This window comes from Cenococcum geophilum (genome assembly GCF_001692895.1).
Source record: "Cenococcum geophilum 1.58 unplaced genomic scaffold K441scaffold_13, whole genome shotgun sequence".
Classification (NCBI taxonomy): Eukaryota; Fungi; Ascomycota; class Dothideomycetes; order Gloniales; family Gloniaceae; genus Cenococcum; species Cenococcum geophilum.
Window position 1 is genome coordinate 1,834,255 of NW_027137571.1, and position 18,434 is coordinate 1,852,688.

At 48.2% G+C, this 18,434-nt stretch overlaps 8 protein-coding genes across 8 annotated transcripts; 4 read left to right on the top strand and 4 right to left on the bottom strand.

The window, feature by feature from the left end:
* Positions 1-764: 764 nt before the first annotated feature.
* On the bottom strand, positions 765-2,723 carry K441DRAFT_685996 (FabD/lysophospholipase-like protein; the record flags this gene model as incomplete). The annotated part of the gene is made up of 3 exons (XM_067651944.1): positions 765-1,977; positions 2,036-2,600; positions 2,657-2,723. The coding sequence occupies 3 exons, from the start codon at positions 2,721-2,723 to the stop codon at positions 765-767; spliced, it is 1,845 nt and encodes a 614-aa protein (XP_067506004.1).
* Positions 2,724-3,204: 481 nt separating this feature from the next.
* K441DRAFT_48556 (uncharacterized protein) lies at positions 3,205-3,876 on the bottom strand. Its single transcript, XM_067641929.1, has one exon. It carries the CDS (start codon positions 3,753-3,755, stop codon positions 3,282-3,284), a length of 474 nt encoding a protein of 157 aa, XP_067506005.1. The 5' UTR covers positions 3,756-3,876; the 3' UTR covers positions 3,205-3,281.
* On the top strand, positions 3,562-5,035 carry K441DRAFT_657183 (uncharacterized protein). Its single transcript, XM_067648137.1, has 2 exons — positions 3,562-3,812; positions 3,881-5,035. The coding sequence occupies exons 1-2, from the start codon at positions 3,798-3,800 to the stop codon at positions 4,862-4,864; spliced, it is 999 nt and encodes a 332-aa protein (XP_067506006.1). The 5' UTR covers positions 3,562-3,797; the 3' UTR covers positions 4,865-5,035.
* Positions 5,036-5,614: 579 nt separating this feature from the next.
* On the top strand, positions 5,615-6,246 carry K441DRAFT_657184 (uncharacterized protein). The gene has a single exon (XM_067648138.1). It carries the CDS (start codon positions 5,935-5,937, stop codon positions 6,166-6,168), a length of 234 nt encoding a protein of 77 aa, XP_067506007.1. The 5' UTR covers positions 5,615-5,934; the 3' UTR covers positions 6,169-6,246.
* A 2,293-nt stretch (positions 6,247-8,539) lies between these two features.
* On the bottom strand, positions 8,540-10,410 carry K441DRAFT_695011 (uncharacterized protein). The gene is made up of 3 exons (XM_067652775.1): positions 9,971-10,410; positions 8,968-9,901; positions 8,540-8,915 (listed from the first exon to the last, which is right to left on the bottom strand). Exons 1-3 carry the CDS (start codon positions 10,396-10,398, stop codon positions 8,769-8,771), a joined length of 1,509 nt encoding a protein of 502 aa, XP_067506008.1. The 5' UTR covers positions 10,399-10,410; the 3' UTR covers positions 8,540-8,768.
* A 2,272-nt stretch (positions 10,411-12,682) lies between these two features.
* K441DRAFT_695012 (uncharacterized protein) lies at positions 12,683-13,742 on the top strand. The gene is made up of 4 exons (XM_067652776.1): positions 12,683-12,987; positions 13,060-13,134; positions 13,194-13,384; positions 13,474-13,742. Exons 1-4 carry the CDS (start codon positions 12,886-12,888, stop codon positions 13,628-13,630), a joined length of 525 nt encoding a protein of 174 aa, XP_067506009.1. The 5' UTR covers positions 12,683-12,885; the 3' UTR covers positions 13,631-13,742.
* A 534-nt stretch (positions 13,743-14,276) lies between these two features.
* Positions 14,277-14,863, bottom strand: K441DRAFT_552377 (uncharacterized protein; the record flags this gene model as incomplete). Its single annotated transcript, XM_067643145.1, has 2 exons — positions 14,277-14,635; positions 14,695-14,863. 2 exons carry the CDS (start codon positions 14,861-14,863, stop codon positions 14,277-14,279), a joined length of 528 nt encoding a protein of 175 aa, XP_067506010.1.
* Positions 14,864-15,647: 784 nt separating this feature from the next.
* On the top strand, positions 15,648-17,827 carry K441DRAFT_607650 (FabD/lysophospholipase-like protein; the record flags this gene model as incomplete). Its single annotated transcript, XM_067645448.1, has 2 exons — positions 15,648-16,122; positions 16,467-17,827. The coding sequence occupies exons 1-2, from the start codon at positions 15,978-15,980 to the stop codon at positions 17,825-17,827; spliced, it is 1,506 nt and encodes a 501-aa protein (XP_067506011.1). The 5' UTR covers positions 15,648-15,977.
* Positions 17,828-18,434: the final 607 nt, after the last annotated feature.

Here is an 18,434-nt window from a genome sequence, read left to right on the forward strand (position 1 = left end):
GAACAAAGTCTATATCATCAGAAGTGCGATTGGAAGGCATGGTTGATTGATGTATATTAATTAAACTTATGTAGGTAATGCGCGTACTTTTGATTCTGGTGTTTTGGTGTGCACGGTCCAACTTTCGTAGGACGCTACCAGAAGAAGGGATACCATCAAAATTCAGTCTCGTTATCGAAATCTCGTACCATGAAGGATTTCAACACCGTGAGAGAATTATTCTAGTCTAGAGCCTCAGTGAGGAAGCGATTAGACAAGCCGCTATCTAAATTACTAGTAAGAGATAATAGGGACGTAATTTGTATCGTAAATTGCAGGACATATCTGCCAACAGGATCAACATCAAATAACTTTTTGAACAAAGTCAACACAATCAATTCCTTTGCTCAAGCTGCATGGGTATCAAAGGTAATATTATAGCGGGAATCTTCTTGCTCCGCCCACATATATTTCGTAAGCATAAAACACCAATTCCGTCCGCCACACCACGCCACCAGAAATCTACAAGTAATCCTGCGGCCTTTGACGTTGCCAGCACTCGCCGCTTGTCACTCATACCAACACCGGAACTACTGAAAAATTCAAATATAAGCGTCGTTACGCATTTCGTGTCATTGAACGGCAACGCCGACGGGGAATCTTTGCAAGCAAGCAGCGCTAGGAATTAAAAAAAAATCCCCCATATTGAAATGCCAATCAAACCCTGTGCCATTGAAAAACGCCTCTTGGAAACAATGCAGATATTTCAATTTTTGTCTGGCAGATCATCGGACGCCGTACTCCGGCTTCCGTGCCATGTTTACAACTGGCGGTGGGCCATAGTTATCCGGGTAGGGTAGAGTTATTCCAGCGGGTGGCCTCGACATTGTTCCTTGCATGGCCGGCTTAACATCTCGCTGCATCGGGGTTTTCGGAGGTCGGGGAGGCGGGGTGCGCTGTTCATCGTTGACTCTTGTTTCTTCGACACTTCGTCGTGGTGAATGAGATACGGATGCGTTGGAGCTGTGAGGCTTGCTAGTAAATTGCTCGTTGCTGCGGCGGTTTGGCGATGTGAGCTCGCCTGAGTGTCGAGGCGCCACGTCGGATGAAACAGGTTGGGGATACTCGTCTGACAAGATAACTATCTTCTCTTGCTCTGAAGAGCGGCGCTGCTGGAAGCCCGACGGCCTCAGGAGTTGTGACTGGTTCCTTTGGTAGGATTGCGGAGTGACATCCTCTGCGGGGAGTTCAACTGCGATAGGGTCTGCAGGAGGCAGATAAGGGATGTTTGGAAGTGGTCGATCCCACCGAGATTGCTCTTGCTGGGGTCGCTGTGGCTCGCCGTTCGTTGCCCGTTCCCATCTCAGCTTCGCACTGTGTATCCTAGCCATTTTTGCGGCTGCGTCCAGGTTCATTCTCTGCACATCAGTATCGGCAAGATACATGCGCGTGTTGGTGCTAATTTCTGCGAGACGATTCCATTCGTTCATGCCAAATTCCCCGACACCAACATTGACATTAAGCCGATAATAATTCTCCGGGTTGACTTGTCGCTTTGCCAAATGCTCCCTCATGGCTAAGTGTGTTTCTTCGCATCCTTCGGTCTTGGCAACAAGTCGTCTCCGGGCCTCAGCAAAATCTCCTATACCGCTTGAGACAAACCCTTCCCACCACAGGGACTGCTGTTGGTTTGTGCCAGGGGGTCTCTTGCCTGTACCAATACTGACAAATACGCCCAGTTCCCGCCCGGGCCATTCGTTACACACAGCCTCGTCCAGGATTTGTGGTGCTGGGTTATATTTTCCGGCCCCCTCATCGAGGAACATTGATTGTCCAATTTGGATAGGTTTGAAGGAAAGACCATTAGCACTAGTTGCGCGTCCGGCTTGCCATATCGTACAGTCGAATTCCGGAGCCGGCTCTTTTCTGGAATCATAGGAGCGTAGTAAGATAGAACTGCCTTTTTTTGGAGTACCTTTGTAGACTGCGGTAACTGCACTGTTAATATAGTTAGAATTTGTACTTCCAAGCCTGGGAGCGTGTTTGTAAAACTTACGTCTTGGTGCGATTCTCCCTTGTGTCGTAGAATAAGGCATTCGGGTTCCCCCACCTCCTCACAGCCAGAGAGTTCCGGGGATTTATTGGAGTCATCCCAATTTGGCTATACCTGCTCGAGTTGCTCGGACTTCTTTGGGGAACACCATAGGCGCTTCCTGGTGTCATAGGTGACCGGAGATCGGCTGTCGAGGCAGAGCCATCATCATTGCCTTCTTCTTCATATACGGTATGCTCCCTAACACACTCCATAATTGCCTCCTCGAGCTTCGATGCCTTAAACAAGGTATGACGATATGGAATACCAGCAAAAGTTTTGTCTGTTTCAAAGACGCGTTTCGTCATGCGAACGTAGACATCCTTGCAAGTATCGATGTCTAATCGCAACCGGCCCAGCATTATCGCAATCAAACCTCCAGTTCCTGTACCCCCAATGAGATCAAAATGGTCGCACGGCTTCGGAATCTCGTGCCTTTTCGGCGCTCTGCCCTCGATTTCGACGAATGTGCGGTGCATGAGTTCTTGCAAAATAATAAGCATGGAGTAGCCACGCACTCCCCCGCCATCTAGAATCGCAAACGTCAGTGCCAGTTAAATCAGTGGTAGAACTGAAGGTGCTCACCTAGAGACAAAATACGCAAAGGAGGGCCTTTGGTAGTATCCTTCCGCCGTACCCAGGTGGAGGACATGCTGTATGCTGGTATGTGGTTGAGAGTGTACGTAGATTCAGAAGTTGGGGTGGTGGCAGATAACAGCAGTAGTCGTCGGGTGATTATCGGAATCGCCGTTTGATGTAGGTGAACCTTCGTCAGCCCTCAGCCGCAGTAACAAGGTCAGAACTATTTGTTGCAGTATCCAAAAATATGGGTTGCATAACGCGCGCAGGATGCGTCAGCACGGTGTACTGGGTGAATGGCAGTTTTCCAAGGCTTTCGTTCAGGCTGACTTGGAATAGACTGGGTGCGTGTAGGCGCAAGGCAAGGTGCAGTTGCGGTTGAACGGGGTTGAAAAGGCTCAGTAGTGATGAGTGTCATCAAACATGATAATTATGATAACGATGACGGGTATGTCAAGATAGGATATGGCCAGAGCGCAAAGCATTGCTAATAGGGAGGCAATGCGACAAGACTCATGGCCGGAGGGGCAATTTTCGGTCTGCCGACCTTCGCCGGTTCTTTTGCACAGCCACGAACAGCTGCTCTCCCACCAACGGCAGCTCGGGGTCTGACAACCTCCTGCAAGCTTATCTATTGTCTCTCTTGTGATTCGAAAACCTTCATGGCCTCCTGACTTCTCGCCGACCGATCTTCAAACATGCAGCGGCTGTCTCCTGGTGCCTTCCCGCCCAGGAACGAATGCGAGGGACGTCTGGAGTGCAGCTCTGTCTTATTTATTGTTGTTCTCCAGCCACGCTTGCATGTCGTATCCACCCACAGTCTGAGAATTTGAAGTGACATCGGCGTGTCCGCAATGCAACGAAGCGAGTCGAAATTCTGTCGACGTTCGCGGTTGTGGCTGCTTCGGCTGCTTCGTGGCTCCAGCCAAGCATCACCCCCGATGATGGCTGAGACTAAACTCACTTGAGGAATTTCTTCCACCTTCATCAAACATCGATACGAAAAAAAACCCAACTTCATCGAAGATGCATTGCCGTACCCCGCAGTTACCTCATAAAGCTGCAGCCAAAGCCATAACAATAGCCATAGCCATAAAGCAAACATAACCCTATTCTTCTAACTATTTTCTGATTATTCGGCGCTACCATGAAAATTAGACAGGTAAAGCATCGCCCTTCGTTACCCTGCTATCCGTCATGGTCTAGCTTGTTGATAATCCCTCCATCCAGCTTTACACATACCCCATCAAGTCCCTGCGAGGCACTACCATCAGTGAAGCAGTAGTCACGAAACATGGCTTCCCATATGATCGGAGATTCATGATTCTCAAAGTTCATCCAGACCGCTATGAGAACATGTTATTATCTTCGTTCCCGTCCATGGCATTGTTCTTGACGGATATCGTTTTTCCCGAGGACGATGCGTCCGGGGTTGGGCAAATAATCGTGTCATACAAGCCTCCAGAGGAGAACGAATCAAAAACGATCAACATTCCGCTGCGACCTAATACTTCGGATTTGGAGACATTCGACGTAACTATGCACGGTAGCCCTACCAGTGCGTATAAGATGGATTCACAATACAACAACTGGTTCTCATCCTGCTTTGGCTACGATGTTATTCTTGCCTATTTAGGAGAAAACCTTAGACCTGTGCTCTTCCCAGCCGTCACAGCCGGCCCATCAAATGGCTCTTGGCTCTGGGACATCTCCAGCAACATTCCAATCATCGGATCTTCAAAAGATGTTAAAGAGCAAATAACGTTCGCGGACTGCGCCCCATACCTTGTCGTCTCTGAAACATCCCTGCAGAATGTATCTGCGCGCCTGCCAGATGGGGAAGAAATGGACATTTCAAAGTTTAGACCGAATATCATTGTCGAGGGGGCAGATTCAGCATGGGAAGAAGACTTTTGGGGCATGATTCGGTTGGGTGATGCTGAAGTCAATCTTTTACACAACTGTCTTCGTTGTCGGAGTATCAACATTGACTATGCTACGGGGAAACCTGGAACAGGAGAGGCTGGCACAGTGTTGAAGAAGCTACAGAAGGATAGGAGGGTTGATACAGGTTCCAGGTACAGTCCTGTATTCGGGCGTTATGGCTTTCTAGAGCTCAAAGACCAAGGAAAGCGTATTGCAGTTGGCGATGAGGCCACTGTCACGAAGAGGAATTCAGAGCGCGCGAAGTGGGACTGGAAAGGTCTAGGATGATGGGGAGAGTTTCATAAAATCCATTTCAGATATCAAGCACATCTACGGTAACCGAATTTTAGTGCCGAGATGCTCATAACCCCATTCGTAGTTTGATTTTCTAAATAGAACTCAGGAGATGAGGTGATTAAAAAAATTGAATGATTTGCAACAGACAATCGTTAACCCTCGAACCTTTCGTCTCCTATTCTCTCGTCATAGTCTCCATCTTGGCTTCTGAGACTAACGCTGCGACTTTCAAGGCTGGCGAACTCCGGCCATTCATTAAAAATTAGTCCTATGAAATTGAGCTCTTCGAGCAGTGCCGAAAATGCTCGCACTGGGTATAGCTTGGTGAGCGAGGTTCATGTATTCCTTGCCTGCTGGGAAATCCGATTCAAACACCGATCCGGATCGACAATAATCCATAATCTTCATAACGCTTCCCTGGCACCTGTCATCACTTGTTAATTCCCAAGGCTTACTAATTAATTGATACCGACACCAGCAAAGGTGGTAATGAGGCAGTAGACCGTCAAGATATCCTACGGGCAGGTACCTCTCTGCAATAATCTGTGGGTGTAGAGTATATTAAATAATCAATATATATATTATTCTTATTTAACGTCTGATGCGGTCCCAATCAAGGTCCATGCAGACTACTGCCGTGATATAGATACAAAAAACCTCCAAGGCGAACGTGAGTGGTAATACAGAGTGTACCCCTCTAGGTAGCACGCCCGTACTGCGTCAACGGGAGGAAAAATACCTTTAGGTCGCTGCTCTGAGACCCCCGTACGGGGGTGTCCTGATTGCCTATCTTGCCCTGTCTGCCTTTCGTACCATGCTTCCTGATAGATTTATAAAGATAATTGCCGTGAAAATAGTGTAATCCTACCCTTTCGCTCCTCTCCAAATACCCTAGCGTATATACGCCTTAGTCCTCCTACTTGCAGCGTGATTTCCACCCCAAAGGAACAGCGGGACGAATGTGACTAGGTGTCTTGTCCTAGGGCCCCAACCTAGGTCCCCTACATCCTATCGCCTGCGCCTAGCTGGTTTTCGAGACATAGAGGGAGACAAAATACCGCATGGGTAAGTCCAGGCCGTCGGGTAGAGTGGGGAATGAGAGGCTCATCACAGACTTCCTAGGGCGTATAAGGTTCGGTCGGTCGCCGTACACGGCTCGTTCAGTCGCCGTTCGCGGCTCATCGGTCGCCGCATGCGGCTCGTTCGGTCGTGTAGGTATTCGTATAGGAGGTAGAGGGGGGACGCCGTTTAAAGCTGTGCTTCAGGTGTACCGGAACGAATACGTGAAGACGTAGTAGAACTTATAAGCTTCCGCTAGGGCTCACCCTCCCAGCAGAAACTTTTTTGCACTACCATGTCGCAGCGCCGGCGCTGCGCAGCCGTACGCACGTCTCTGCGTTTGCTCTAGTAATCTATTGGCACGATCCAGATGGAACGCCAATAGCTGCATACTAGGTTCCCGGGCTCCACCGCGTGGAGGTGCAGAGGTCGATTTTATGGAGTCGTCTTGCCCGTATTGTTGACTAGGTCTTAGCGCCAAGACCCGCGAAAACTCTGCTATTCTGACGGCGTCGAGGGCGACGCATTCGAAAGCGCCCTGTAGCCGCGACGTAACGTCGCTGCATCAGTAACAGACGAGATCCTCACTCTCAGCTTGACCGTACGGACAAGATGAGACGGAAAAGAGCCCCCATAGGACAGTATGGGTCGGATTTCGATTTTGGTGTTCTTTAATAATCAATATATATATATATTGTGTGATGAGGACCGTGTGTAAGTTGGGGAAAATATAATCATTGGGATATAGAACTGCTCCGGGTCGAAGGTTGATTATTCATAGTTTGTACCCCAATTCATTCGAACCCCCCAATGCGATCCTGTAAGGCCTGGTAACCGAATTCTCTGCCTAAATAGCGTGTGGGGCACTAAGGCATCGGAGTACTGAGGAAAAGAGGTATAAAAGCTCCCAGACCGTACAAGTTTTCAAGCAGGTATTTAGTTGGACGCTTGCAGTTTCAAGTAGTAGCGCTTGCCAAAGTAACGTTTAGAATATAAACAAGCAACCTGGCTTAATTTCCAAGGCTCTGCAAAGCCATTAAGCCCGTGCCTTCTCTACAACCAATGTATTCCGCATCCAGGTCGCCCGATTTCTAAATACACAGCTCTACAAACAAGACTGCCTTCCCGCTCCTTATTCTCCCTCCTGGCCCATTGCATTTCTGCGCAATTGTACATGTCCACAATAAGCCCGCACTTACTATTTAAAGTGGGCCAAGTCGAGAAAAAACACCAGTTGGATAGTTTCCGCAATTGCATTAGAGTCACCCTAGAGGTTTGCTGCTAGATTAAAGTTCTTTATAGGCTTGGTTACTGTTAATACTAGCTGCTCATGTCTCACATGCATGGTGAAAGATAAGATACCAATCTTATTGCACTCTATGTCGAAGATGTTCTGTAACCGACTACGGTACCCTGCCAAAACACTACCTTGTCTTGTCTCGTATCACCATGTACACCTTGACTCGCTCACCGACTCGGTCACTGACTCGGTCAATTACCCCTTATTGTCTGCACCTTTCTCATGTATATATACCACTTGATTTCCATAGATTTACAATAAAGTTGCTCGTTCAATTCCCACACACTGCAAAGCTTATATGTTCCATCTATGGTTGTGCGTCGAGAGCTATCCCTTGACCCGTCAGGGCGAGTAGAGTGGAAGGCCCGTGCGCGAACACCAGAATCAGAATCCAGACCTGCGGAGGATAAATTATCCTATCCGGTTGGGCGGATAATAATCCTATCCGAGGATAACCCGGATATCGGATAATATCCGGATAATATATGGATATCCGCAAAATTTTAACTACAGGGTTCTGCAGTGAGTGCTATAGAAATTATAAGTAGCGGGATTATAGGGTAATATTCGGCGTATAATAAAATTTCTTAGCCTATAGCGGCGGCAGTAGGAGCACTAGAGGGTAAGAATTAGATCGTGGAACTGGAGGATAAGGAATAGATAAAAGTTACTAAATTTAGACTGCTGGGTCTCCTCTCTTTTTTACTATTTTTATTTTATTTTATAGTATTTTATATAAAGAAAATCATAAATAAAAAGGTAGAAAGGAGATATCTAATTAGTAGGAAAGCTAAAGATATTTACTAAGGCTCTGCACGAAGCTCTGCACGAAGCTCTACACGAAGCTCTACACGAAACTCTGCACAAAGCTTTTATATAGAGCCTCCGTAGTAGAGCTGTTGTACGCAGAACCGTCGTACGCAGAGCTTCGTGCAAAGCCTCCGCAGAGCTTTGTGCAGAGCCTCCGCAGAGCTTTGTGCAGAGCCTCCGCAGAGCTTTGTGCAGAGCTTCGTGTAGAGCTTTTGCTGAGCTTTGGTAAAGCTCCATGCGGGGCTCCCCCTAAGCCTCATTCCGCAGAGCTCTTGTAAGCTTTATATCTATATAATATTACTTATCCTTAGGATATTTAGATAAAAGTGGTACCATTTTAAAGCGCTTTACAAGCTCTATAAATCTATACTAATAGAAATTTTATTTATTTAATATTGGGGGGTGTATTACAAGTATAAGCATATTTAGGGTTTTTGCCAAGACTATCCGGAGACTATCCGGATAGTCTCCGGATACTATCAGCTGATAGGTCTATTATCCGAGAGGGCTATCCGGCCTATCCTCCGCAGTCTGAATCAGAACAACGCGTAGAATTCGACCGTTAAATACACCACCACCATGCCTTCTAATCACGCTAGAATTGATGTAGATCTTGTTCAGAAGACTTAATATAAGATTCCCCTAAATAAGACGGCGAAAAAACCCTTTCCGAAGCCTTGGCCACTCCCCGAATTTTATATTCCTGAGCACGGCTACAGAATCCTACTAATCTAATTGGTGGACTCTTATCGATAACCTACGTGCCCAAGTTAACGGGTTAAGGGATACTTTTAAGCTAGCCGTTGGCACGTTGCACTCCGCATTAGGCTTAAAGAAATGCGTGTATATTTCCGACTCCGGATGAACAAGCATCTAAGGTAGAGGTTAGGAGATTTGCTAAATTGATATTGCTAAGAAAGCCTACCGTCTTCTTGAAATTGTTAAGTTCCATCTTTGTTTCGACCACAATTGTCGGGGTGAGGCGAGTAAAAAAAGCACAGGAAATAGGAGTCCTGTCGTACTGAGCTGCTGACCATGTTTTACACACGGTGAGTCTGTTATTAAACGACACATTTTTGGCTTTTATTATCCTGCCAAAAGGACCGCCTGCACCATCAGTTTTGCTAATACCACTCTCTTCAAAACGAAGATCCAGGTCGCCTACTGTAAGAGGGGCCACAGGCGGTAGGGTCGGTAGCTCGCTGATGAAATGCCCTCCTTTGAACTGAGAGGTTGTCACTCTCAATCCTAGTCGCTTTCTTCGATACTCTGCGAGGACGCCCCTAAGAGCGGCAGGCGAGTGGGTCCGAGCAGGCTGAGAATTCGTTTCTTCTGCAAGCCTGGGGCAGTCCTCTCTATAAAATTCTCGGTCATTGTGGATAGTTATGTCCTCATCTGCATTGTGGTCGACAGGTAAAAGGCCCCGTGAGTCTGTATCCGCTTTAGAGCTCCCTGGGATAAGCGCATTATCCTTCATCCTATCATGCAGGCTGTCCACTGCTTTGGCCTCAACATCATCTTTAGTAGTGGTTTTGCTCTCCGCATCTGCTTTATTTGAATGCAGACCCATAATAGAGATGCTATCCGCTAATTCAGCCCTCTTTTGTTTCCCCGCCCCCATTTTATGTTTAACCAAGGATGAGAACGCCAAGCGATACACCCAAGATGACAGGAGCTCATGATCGAAGTCGAATCGGAGGTCTACCGTAGACTGTCTATCACTAATAATGCTGTCTCGACTAAAACAAGTGTCCGTATCCCGCAGGCAGAGGATAGATGCAGCGTCATCACGGATTTTGCTGAACGCCTGTTGAGATTTAGCACGACTTAGGAGTGACTGTCGATCCGAGTGCGAAGGCCTGCAGAGATAAGAATACACTCGTAGAGAAGCGCCATTCAAGCTTTATAATAAAGGTTGGATTGCCTACAGTTGGATACACTGAAGGATTAGCTGCAACGCCTGAACCTGGATCTGCAGCATATCTCTATACCCATTCAAGCTGCTTTCATTCCACAAGTATTTAGTCCTAGATCTGAACCCTAACTTCTGCTGAGATTGAGTTGCTTTCGATACATGTTCCTGGATGAAACCTAAAAGGAATTCGCAGGCATCCAGAATGCTGGCAAGCTGTAACTGGAGCGATCCATCTACTTGAACCTGCGGATTGTCCAGCCACCTAGAGAGAATCTCGGTTACGGCCTGTATTGCGGATGCCTGGCTCTTGACGGATAGGAGGCTGATATCTACATCCTTAAATTTGTGACGTAGGTCATGGATGTCATGTGCAAGTTTGCCGGCTCTGTAGGTGATCCCGATACAGCTCCCGCACAGTCCGACAATTGCGCTGGGTTCCATGATCTGGGGTCAATTATTAGAGGGAAGTACATCGCAAAGTAAACTAGAATAACATTCATAGTTTATTATCTCGTTCCCAGACCTTCATCCGAGATTTAACCGCGCATTAAACCGTTTTGGGTCAAACCGTCCTCGGATTTTAGAAGTTCGTACCGGGCCGTGCACGGCGCCAACTGATGCACGGTTTCCAGCACCAATCTCAAGATACAAACGTAGGAGGATCATCGGGTCTCCGACGAAAATTTTGACCCGAGGTATTAAAGCTTGATTTGGATCCTCCCACTGCATTTTGATTACGAGTCTGGTGCATATTGAGGCTGCAAGCTTGATTTTGATTCGATCGTGAGGCTATATATATCAAAGGCTAGGTTTATTTTTTTGCGCTCCCAGGGCGAGACTAGACCCCCCCTTCCGCTAGGCGGAGCTTCGTCCAGTGTATACAAAGGCGGTGTCTGCAATAAGATTCGCAGTGCGTGCTCTATTTGATGCGTGGGTAGAGCTCTTACAGAACCTTTAGTGGAGCCTTTAGTAGAGCTTTTGCAGAGCTCCGTGCGGAGCTCCGTGCAGAGCTTCGTGCACTGCTCCCCCCTAAAGTTCGTTCCGCAGAGCTCTCAAAGCATCAGGCCTCCATGCATCTGCAGAGCTTACAATTGCTACTCCTCCACCAATACAGCTCGCAAAAGGCTGCAAAGTAGATACATTACGTATGGAGTCCTCTATAATTCTATGTAGTAATATTCGCGATATTACTATGGTAACTTACTGTAAAGCCAGAGGGTTCAAGATCCCCTTCCCGGATTTTTCGTTATTCGCCACCGGTGTTCTCGCCCGCCTTCTGTCCCTCAAGACCCCCAGGTTTCGCCAGTGATGTAAGCGGTTAGGTTAGGTTACGAATTTTGGCCCTTTACCAAGCCAATATAAAATTACTAAATTTTTTCGATTTCGAGAAAGTATTGGACGGAGATCTCTGGCGGGTTAGTAGCTTATTGATAAGCGGCTTGTCCATGCTTGGCCGGCTTTAGGCGACAGTCGATGATTGCTAGGAAACAAAGACGGCTTCAAAAGAACCAACTCCGAAGAGCTGGAGCGCGCGATAAAAGAGATTGTTGTGAAGCAAGATAATCAACGTAATCGTAATCAGCCTATAGATTTTGATTATTATAAAATCACCCCATCTGATTATGACTGACTATATTGGTTATATTAGTTATGTACTAATTTCCTAATTAGGATTATATTGATCAAGGCTGGAGAGAGGCTCTACAAGTCGCACTTACTACTTGATTCTCTTATCAATCTACTGCTTCATTTGCTTCCTATTTGCTTACCGTCGGCGCGTGTACATCAACTTATATGCATCTCTGACATTGTGGACTTTCAACTGATCGTCGATCTAGACTGACGGTTGGTTCAGCATCCACAAATTGCCCCAAACTGTTTTGTTCCTACTCAAACATTCATCCACATAGCTCTAGTCTTCAGTCTGGTCGAAAGACTGGAGGCTGCACAGGATATTCGTCTTCCACGTATCGCAAATTGTCAATCGACCGTCTAGTTCGATGCGGCTCTCCGTAGTTGCTTGGGTCGCCTCAAAATCTGTTGTATTCCGAATGATGGGCATGGGGTCGGTGAGAAGGTCCTCTGCTACTTCGATGACCTAACGAATGTTTCATGAGTTCTGTAGCTGTTCTAGAAAAAGCCTCTCGAGCAGAAATCAAAGATAGAACTAAGGTTATGTTTTGTGCGGAACTCCTAGCAGACGCCCACCACTAACGTTGTCTTATATCTCACAGGATACGCAATTTCAGAGGTAGGATTGACTTTACAGAACCAACCCATGGATCTAATGATCACCCTATCGACGAACCCATGGACGGCGTGCATGGGATTGTTTGTTCACCTCAAACACCCTGTCGTAACACTAGAGTTTTTTTTTGCTTCCTCCTGTCCCCGGCGAAAACAAATGGAAATGGGTACATGACTGCGAAGCAAACTTTCCTTCTGCTATTATCGGCACAGGATTCTGGCAATAGACGAAAATTATATTGACCGGTAGTGAACTTATGACTAGGCATACGTGTTATTATCGGCCCGGACGTGTTCAATAGAACACATATAGCTTTCGAAGGTTGTAAAATTTGGTTGAATAGTGGCAGACAAGAGAATTTCTCAAAGAAGGTAGGCCGTCTCATAAAGCAATCTCGCAACAATGACCCTTGCAATTGCCGCAAGCGTCGGAATTCTACCCCAACCGCTGATCAGCCGAACACCCCACCACATTCGACGTCAGGTAATTACCCTGCGGTGTTGGGGGATGAAAATCTGTACGAGTCGTCAATAGAAGCACAAAAGCCCTAAAACACCACGCATCCGAACCTGACAATCTGGGTAACCTGCCAGCTCACCTCGCTACTGTAACTTCCCTAAACCTGTGACATTGTGCCTTTACATCACTTTACCCGTCTCTCGAAGCTCAATCGCAAACTCATGGCATCGTCGCAGTTCCCGCCTGATCCGGTGCGGGAGGTTGTTGCAGAGGTGGCTAGCTTGTTGAAGGAGAGGAAAGAAAGCATCTCGGTAGCAGAAACAGTACGTCGCAACTGCAATTGCTTATATGATGCCCAGGCTTGAGCTTTTCGACTGACACCAAGAACGCGGCAGGCTGCAGGCGGCATCATCTCTGCTGCCCTCCTCTCCACACCAGGCGCCAGCGGCTTCTACAAGGGTGGGCTCACAGTACGCGTAGCTTTCCTCACCCTAAGCATTGCGTAGCTCACACCGTCCCCTGTTACTAGCTCTACACCCTCGAATCCCGCATCGCTTTTGCGGGCTGGACATCTGAAACCTTGAAATCATACGCGGGCCCCACCCCTGCCGTTGTCGCTGGGCTCGCTGAGAACGTTCGCGCGAAGCTGGGTTCGACATATACCGTCAGTGAGAGCGGAACTGCTGGTCCGACGGGCGGGAACACGAGGAATAGGACGCCGTAAGTGGGCTGTAGTGTTCCAAAGGGATTTTATTACGAATGCTGCATAAGTGGTTATCGTTTGGCTAATCGATTGAACGTACTTGTAGAGGATACGTCGCGCTCGCAGTAAGCTCCGAGTCTGGCACCACAACGCGTGAGATAGAGACAGGGCTGGGTGGGGATCGGGAGGCGAATATGGTACGGTTTGCTGTTGAGGCGTTGAAACTCTTGAGAGATGTTATTACTGGTGCCACGAAGTTGTGACGCTTGAGGGTGCACTAAGAGAACGTAAGAAATTATAAAGGCATCAGCGCATAGAGTGTGTTCAAATGATCTTAATATCTATTAAAATGTGGGTCAGTACTGGGGAAATGGCTGCGTGTCTCGATAAGCAGTCACAACTGAGAACAAATGCATTTAGTGGCCTGTCTCAGGCCTGTATAGTACCATACAAGCTTATGGCTTGGCTTTTCGGGGGAAATAACATGATACATGTAGACCGCCATTCCCAGGCAGGTCTCGATCCCATAATAGACAAAAGAAACAAGAATAGGCAAGAACTCCAAGAAACACCGACAAGCGCCTGTCGCTGAAATGCGCAAGGTGTACAAACTTATGGGTATAGCCGACGTGTGGTGTTGGTGAAGCAATAATCGAGGCAGAGGTTCGCGTAGCTGAAAGTCGTAGACTGTACAGGCGAGAGATTTTAGGATAGGATTGATGTTAAAAGTGTGAGGTGAACTCTTCAGAGAGTTCTGAAGAGGCTAATTTAGGCGAAAGACTTATCGCCGCCTTTGGAGCTCATAGGTAATGAGCCATAAAGGATACGTATGGCTGGGTGAAACGCCCTTTTCGCTCAGTCAGAGTCCTCGCAAGTTCGACGACCCCACACAGCTGTTACAGAGCATGATCACGAATGATCCGGAGGAGGAACATTGGCATGGTCCTCCACCGCTATATGGTCCGATGGAAATGTGCTGCTTGGGGAGACATGTTGCGACGACTCTGGAGAGTTGTTGGTTGAGCTTTCAGGCGAAGTTGTTATCGAGCGCGATACGATGTAGAGTTCAGGAAAAGAGTTAAACATCAGCCTTTTCCAATATGCCCCGGAGGGCAGTCCGACATTCGCCAACGAACTCTTCAACGTGGGATATTTGGAGTACTTCTTGCGATCCTCCTCGGGAAACAAGTCTTCGGTGCGGACTTCGACCCGGCTATTGCCTCGTGGGATCTTCTTCTTTGCGACTCGTAGGTTTGGGAGATTTGGATCTGTGGGAGGCCGCTCGTTAGAGATTGCGAATGGCAACGAAGGTATTCGGCGAACTTACCAGCATCTAAGCATTTGCAGAGATCGTGCTGCGACGATATTTCTAGCCCGCTACTGCCAGAGCGATACCTGTATACGAGTATGCTGCTCTTGTCGTCCTCATCCAGGCCAAATCTTTGACTACTGCTAGTCGAAGAATTTGTCCCGGTAGACTCGCTATGCCAGGTCATGATGGCGAGGCTCTATTTGTGATTACGTAGGGCGGATGGACCGTGAGTTTGTTCGGCGTCAACGGTTGGTTTGTCGTGGAGATATTTCAGGCTACTTAAGTATTGCAAGTGAGGCGGGGTGATCCGGTAACGAAGGGAAGGTTGGCGAAGAGGCGATGAAGAGACAAGAGTGATGTGGCGTGACGTTTGTCAACCCCAGCTTTCACGTCAGTCTGCAACGAGCCACAGAGTGGCGCAGCCGCTCTGCTTTGTCCCACATTCCACTAAAATTCTTCGGCTGTGCAACGTTGAGAATCGGGCTTCATATCAGATATCCTCCGGTGGTGTGAGACCCTGCTTGTTAAATTCTTCTTGTTCTATGGCTTTCCGTATCACTCATTCAGATGCTCACCCTTACGCCCCTTTACGACGCAGCACGAGGAAGTAGGCCAGCCGCACAAGACGTCACGTAACAGAAACCATTTATCCACTCGCATGTCTCGGATTAATGTCCCTGGCATTTAGGCCAGCAGCCTGTCGCCGCACACCTGCTGCGTCTGTGTCCACCCGGCCTGCAGCTTGCTCAACTAACTAGCCCACGAGAAGCGTAGTGGTTACAGGGGCGTAATCTGGCCTTTTGCACCTGTTTGCTTCAGGCATCACTCCACCTGAATAGTGCAGAGATTGTCTGCCAGACATAAAAGCTACAGTTTTATTGGAACGTGTCCCGAGAGCTGCAGGAGTAATGGTTTTGTGCGGCGAAGAGAGCTGTTTACGAAGCCTACGAGAAATTAAAAAGGAAGATGGAGAATCACGGGTTGACTTCATCAAACTCCTGCTGATGGGTTTAATGTATGACTCGACCCTCAAGCAAACTCCAGCTTCTTTCAGCGTTATTCCACGAGCTGCAACTACACCCTGCTCAGCCTGGTTTTACGGTTTAGCGTGGTTTGACCCTGCATCTGGGGCCACTTGGGGCCACTTGACTGCCACCGCAGCCCTCCGCCCTTCTCTCGCCTGTCCGCATGAGCTTCCCACTGTTTTACAGCCTTAAGTCTTGCGCCCGCTCCTTATGGCATCCATTTTGTTTCGCACATCCTTGTTGACTGTCGAGTGGATATACTAAATACCCATCATGTTGCGACCTCCAGTAGACTCGCCGACCCGTCCCCTCAGCATCATGACCAGCGCCTCAAATGCTGATGAGGTCCACTCCGGTGTCGCATGGGCAAAAAACGTGGACCACGAGAATGCTTGGGATGACCTAATCCTAACGCTTGGTGAGTGAAGCCTCCCCTACCCTACCGCTGCGGGACCGTGATTGCCACCTTCAGTGGTGCCAGCGAAGACTACGAAAAAGCTTCGCTCGAATGCTTGAAGGCCCCCTGTGCATCCTCAACCACTCTACCCTCTCGCACCAAGGCCTTTTCGGGCTGTCGCTATCGCGTAATTGGGCTCCGAAGACCCTATATGGCAAGGTGCTGCCGGTGCTGCCACGGTATCGGCTCTGAAGGCCTCGAAAGCTTATCTTCAGTACTTCTAGAAGTCCCCCAGCAATAGCATGGCACTGCCCTAGAAAGCACATCATTTTTTTTGTTGAGTCAACCACTAACAATATTGACAGATGGCGGCGGCATCCGCGGGTACTCTAGCCTCCTTATACTACAACACCTTATGCACGAGGTTGCCGAATGCGAAAAACGGCTTCAGGAAGAAGAGGGACCGATCGGAACACAACGAGAATTCAAGGAGGATGAACTGTTACCATGTCATTACTTCGATTACATGTATGGCACCAGTACAGGTGGCTTAATATCTGTTATGCTTGGGAGGTTGCGCATGACCGTACCACAGTGTCTAGAGTTATACCGTGAAGTTGGAAACAACCTTTTTGGGCACAGGCGCAGCATCTTACCACTGGCGACAAAGTACCGTCACAAGCCATTGGAGCAAGCGGTTCAGCGCATTGTGAAGAAGTACTGCAAAAATCACGATGGAGACTGCGACGGGAAGGACTGGCATCCATGGGAGGTAGACGAAGAAGCCAACATGTCATCGTCGAGTGGTGAGGAAGATTTGAAGCCAGCTCAAACGGAGCGTATCTGTCAAACAATCTGCCTTACAGCGACACACAGCGGTTCAATCGACGAGGCGTATCTCCTCCGCACCTACGACCACCGTTACGTACAGGGCGTCTCCCCGGACTGGGTAACCCAATACAACGAAGGTGCCGACAAACTCCGCATATGGGAAGTAACCCGAGCAACCTCAGCAGCCCCGTTTTTCTTCAAAATGCTCGAAGCAGAGATTGACAATAAGCGTGTTGGCTTCAAAGACGGTGGAATTCGCGAAAATAATCCATCCTACACTGCTTATTCCGAGCACGCGTCTCTTCGTGGCGAGGATAAGGCACCTGCCCTTCTCCTTAGCATTGGCACTGGTCGTCCGGACGAAACGAAAGATGGCTTCGCTTCAGCGCAGGATGGTTTTGCAAGCGCCTGGCCTGGGCCGTTTGGACAGAGTAAGCTGATGAAAAAATGGGCCGAGAAATTTGCGGTCTTCAAGAACGTCCTCATCAAATACACTGAAGGAGAAGAAAAACACAAGACGATGCGCATGCTAGCTAAGGGTGAGTACCGCTGGTACAAGCGACTAAATGTCAGCACCGGACTCGAGAACATGACGCTGGACAACTGGGAGAAAGGGATGTGGAAGAACTCGGAGACCGGGAAGGACTCGGTGGTTCCTGGAGGCAAGACATTGACGAGGATGGAGAAGGCAACAGAGACGTATTTGACGAGAGAGAAAGAAGACAGAGAGTATGCACCGCCGAAGGTAATGCTGGCACAGACAGCGGAGAGGTTGGTGAGACATCGGAGGGCCAGGGAAGCGACGAAAGAGCAGGATCCTATGAGGTGGCAGACCTACATGGGGCGGTGGCTAACGGGCACTTTGGGAGAGGAGGACAAAGTGCTTGTGAGGTGACCCTGAAGATCAATTCGATTGTGTTTCGACTCGGTTGGAGGCATTGAATGCCTTCAGCACACTGGATCCGAACATCCTTGGAGGCAGAAACCAGTGCTAAAGGCACTCCGCATTCCCAGCCATTTCAAGGTTGATACCTTGAAGTAACCATGGTAACCTGTACAGTTTGCAGCGAATTTCTGGTGCGGCGCCCTTGTTGGGATTGCCCTATTACGGAGTTTTAGAGAGCATAGATGGAGCATAGCGTAGCGTAGCATGGGCTTAGGCCATTCAGCATCTATGGTGCCGATACACTTTCTTTATATCTGGAGTTTTGGTTCTGACATTAGCGTGCGTTGTATTTGGAATCTGTAAGATACGGGTGCATTCTTCTTTTTGCACCTCTAGAGATATACCTTTCCTTTAATGTACAGTTTTTGGCCGAGCAACCTTTACTAATGCTAATATCTCAGGTTTATGAAATGACAACATTGTATACGGTTATCTAGAGAAGTGCCCAAGGGGTAATTAGGTTTCTTCGCCCGTATAACCATACCGTAACCACCATCTGACCTTGAACTAATCGTATTTTATCCTAATTGTTTATGGTTGAATCGTGAATTATTTG

Bases quoted from the DNA above. Each gene is read 5' to 3' on its own strand.
- K441DRAFT_48556 (XM_067641929.1), bottom strand. From the start codon at position 3,755: ATGTTTGCTTTATGGCTATGGCTATTGTTATGGCTTTGGCTGCAGCTT.
- K441DRAFT_695011 (XM_067652775.1), bottom strand. From the start codon at position 10,398: ATGGAACCCAGCGCAATTGTCGGACTGTGCGGGAGCTGTATCGGGATC. The intron at 9,902-9,970 runs GTAGGCAATCCA...TTATCTCTGCAG, and splicing joins ATCCTTCAGTGTATCCAACT to GCCTTCGCACTCGGATCGAC. The intron at 8,916-8,967 runs GTAGGCTTTCTT...CCTCTACCTTAG, and splicing joins TTAACAATTTCAAGAAGACG to ATGCTTGTTCATCCGGAGTC.
- K441DRAFT_657184 (XM_067648138.1), top strand. From the start codon at position 5,935: ATGGGTAAGTCCAGGCCGTCGGGTAGAGTGGGGAATGAGAGGCTCATC.
- K441DRAFT_695012 (XM_067652776.1), top strand. From the start codon at position 12,886: ATGGCATCGTCGCAGTTCCCGCCTGATCCGGTGCGGGAGGTTGTTGCA. The intron at 12,988-13,059 runs GTACGTCGCAAC...AGAACGCGGCAG, and splicing joins GCATCTCGGTAGCAGAAACA to GCTGCAGGCGGCATCATCTC. The intron at 13,385-13,473 runs GTAAGTGGGCTG...ACGTACTTGTAG, and splicing joins AACACGAGGAATAGGACGCC to AGGATACGTCGCGCTCGCAG.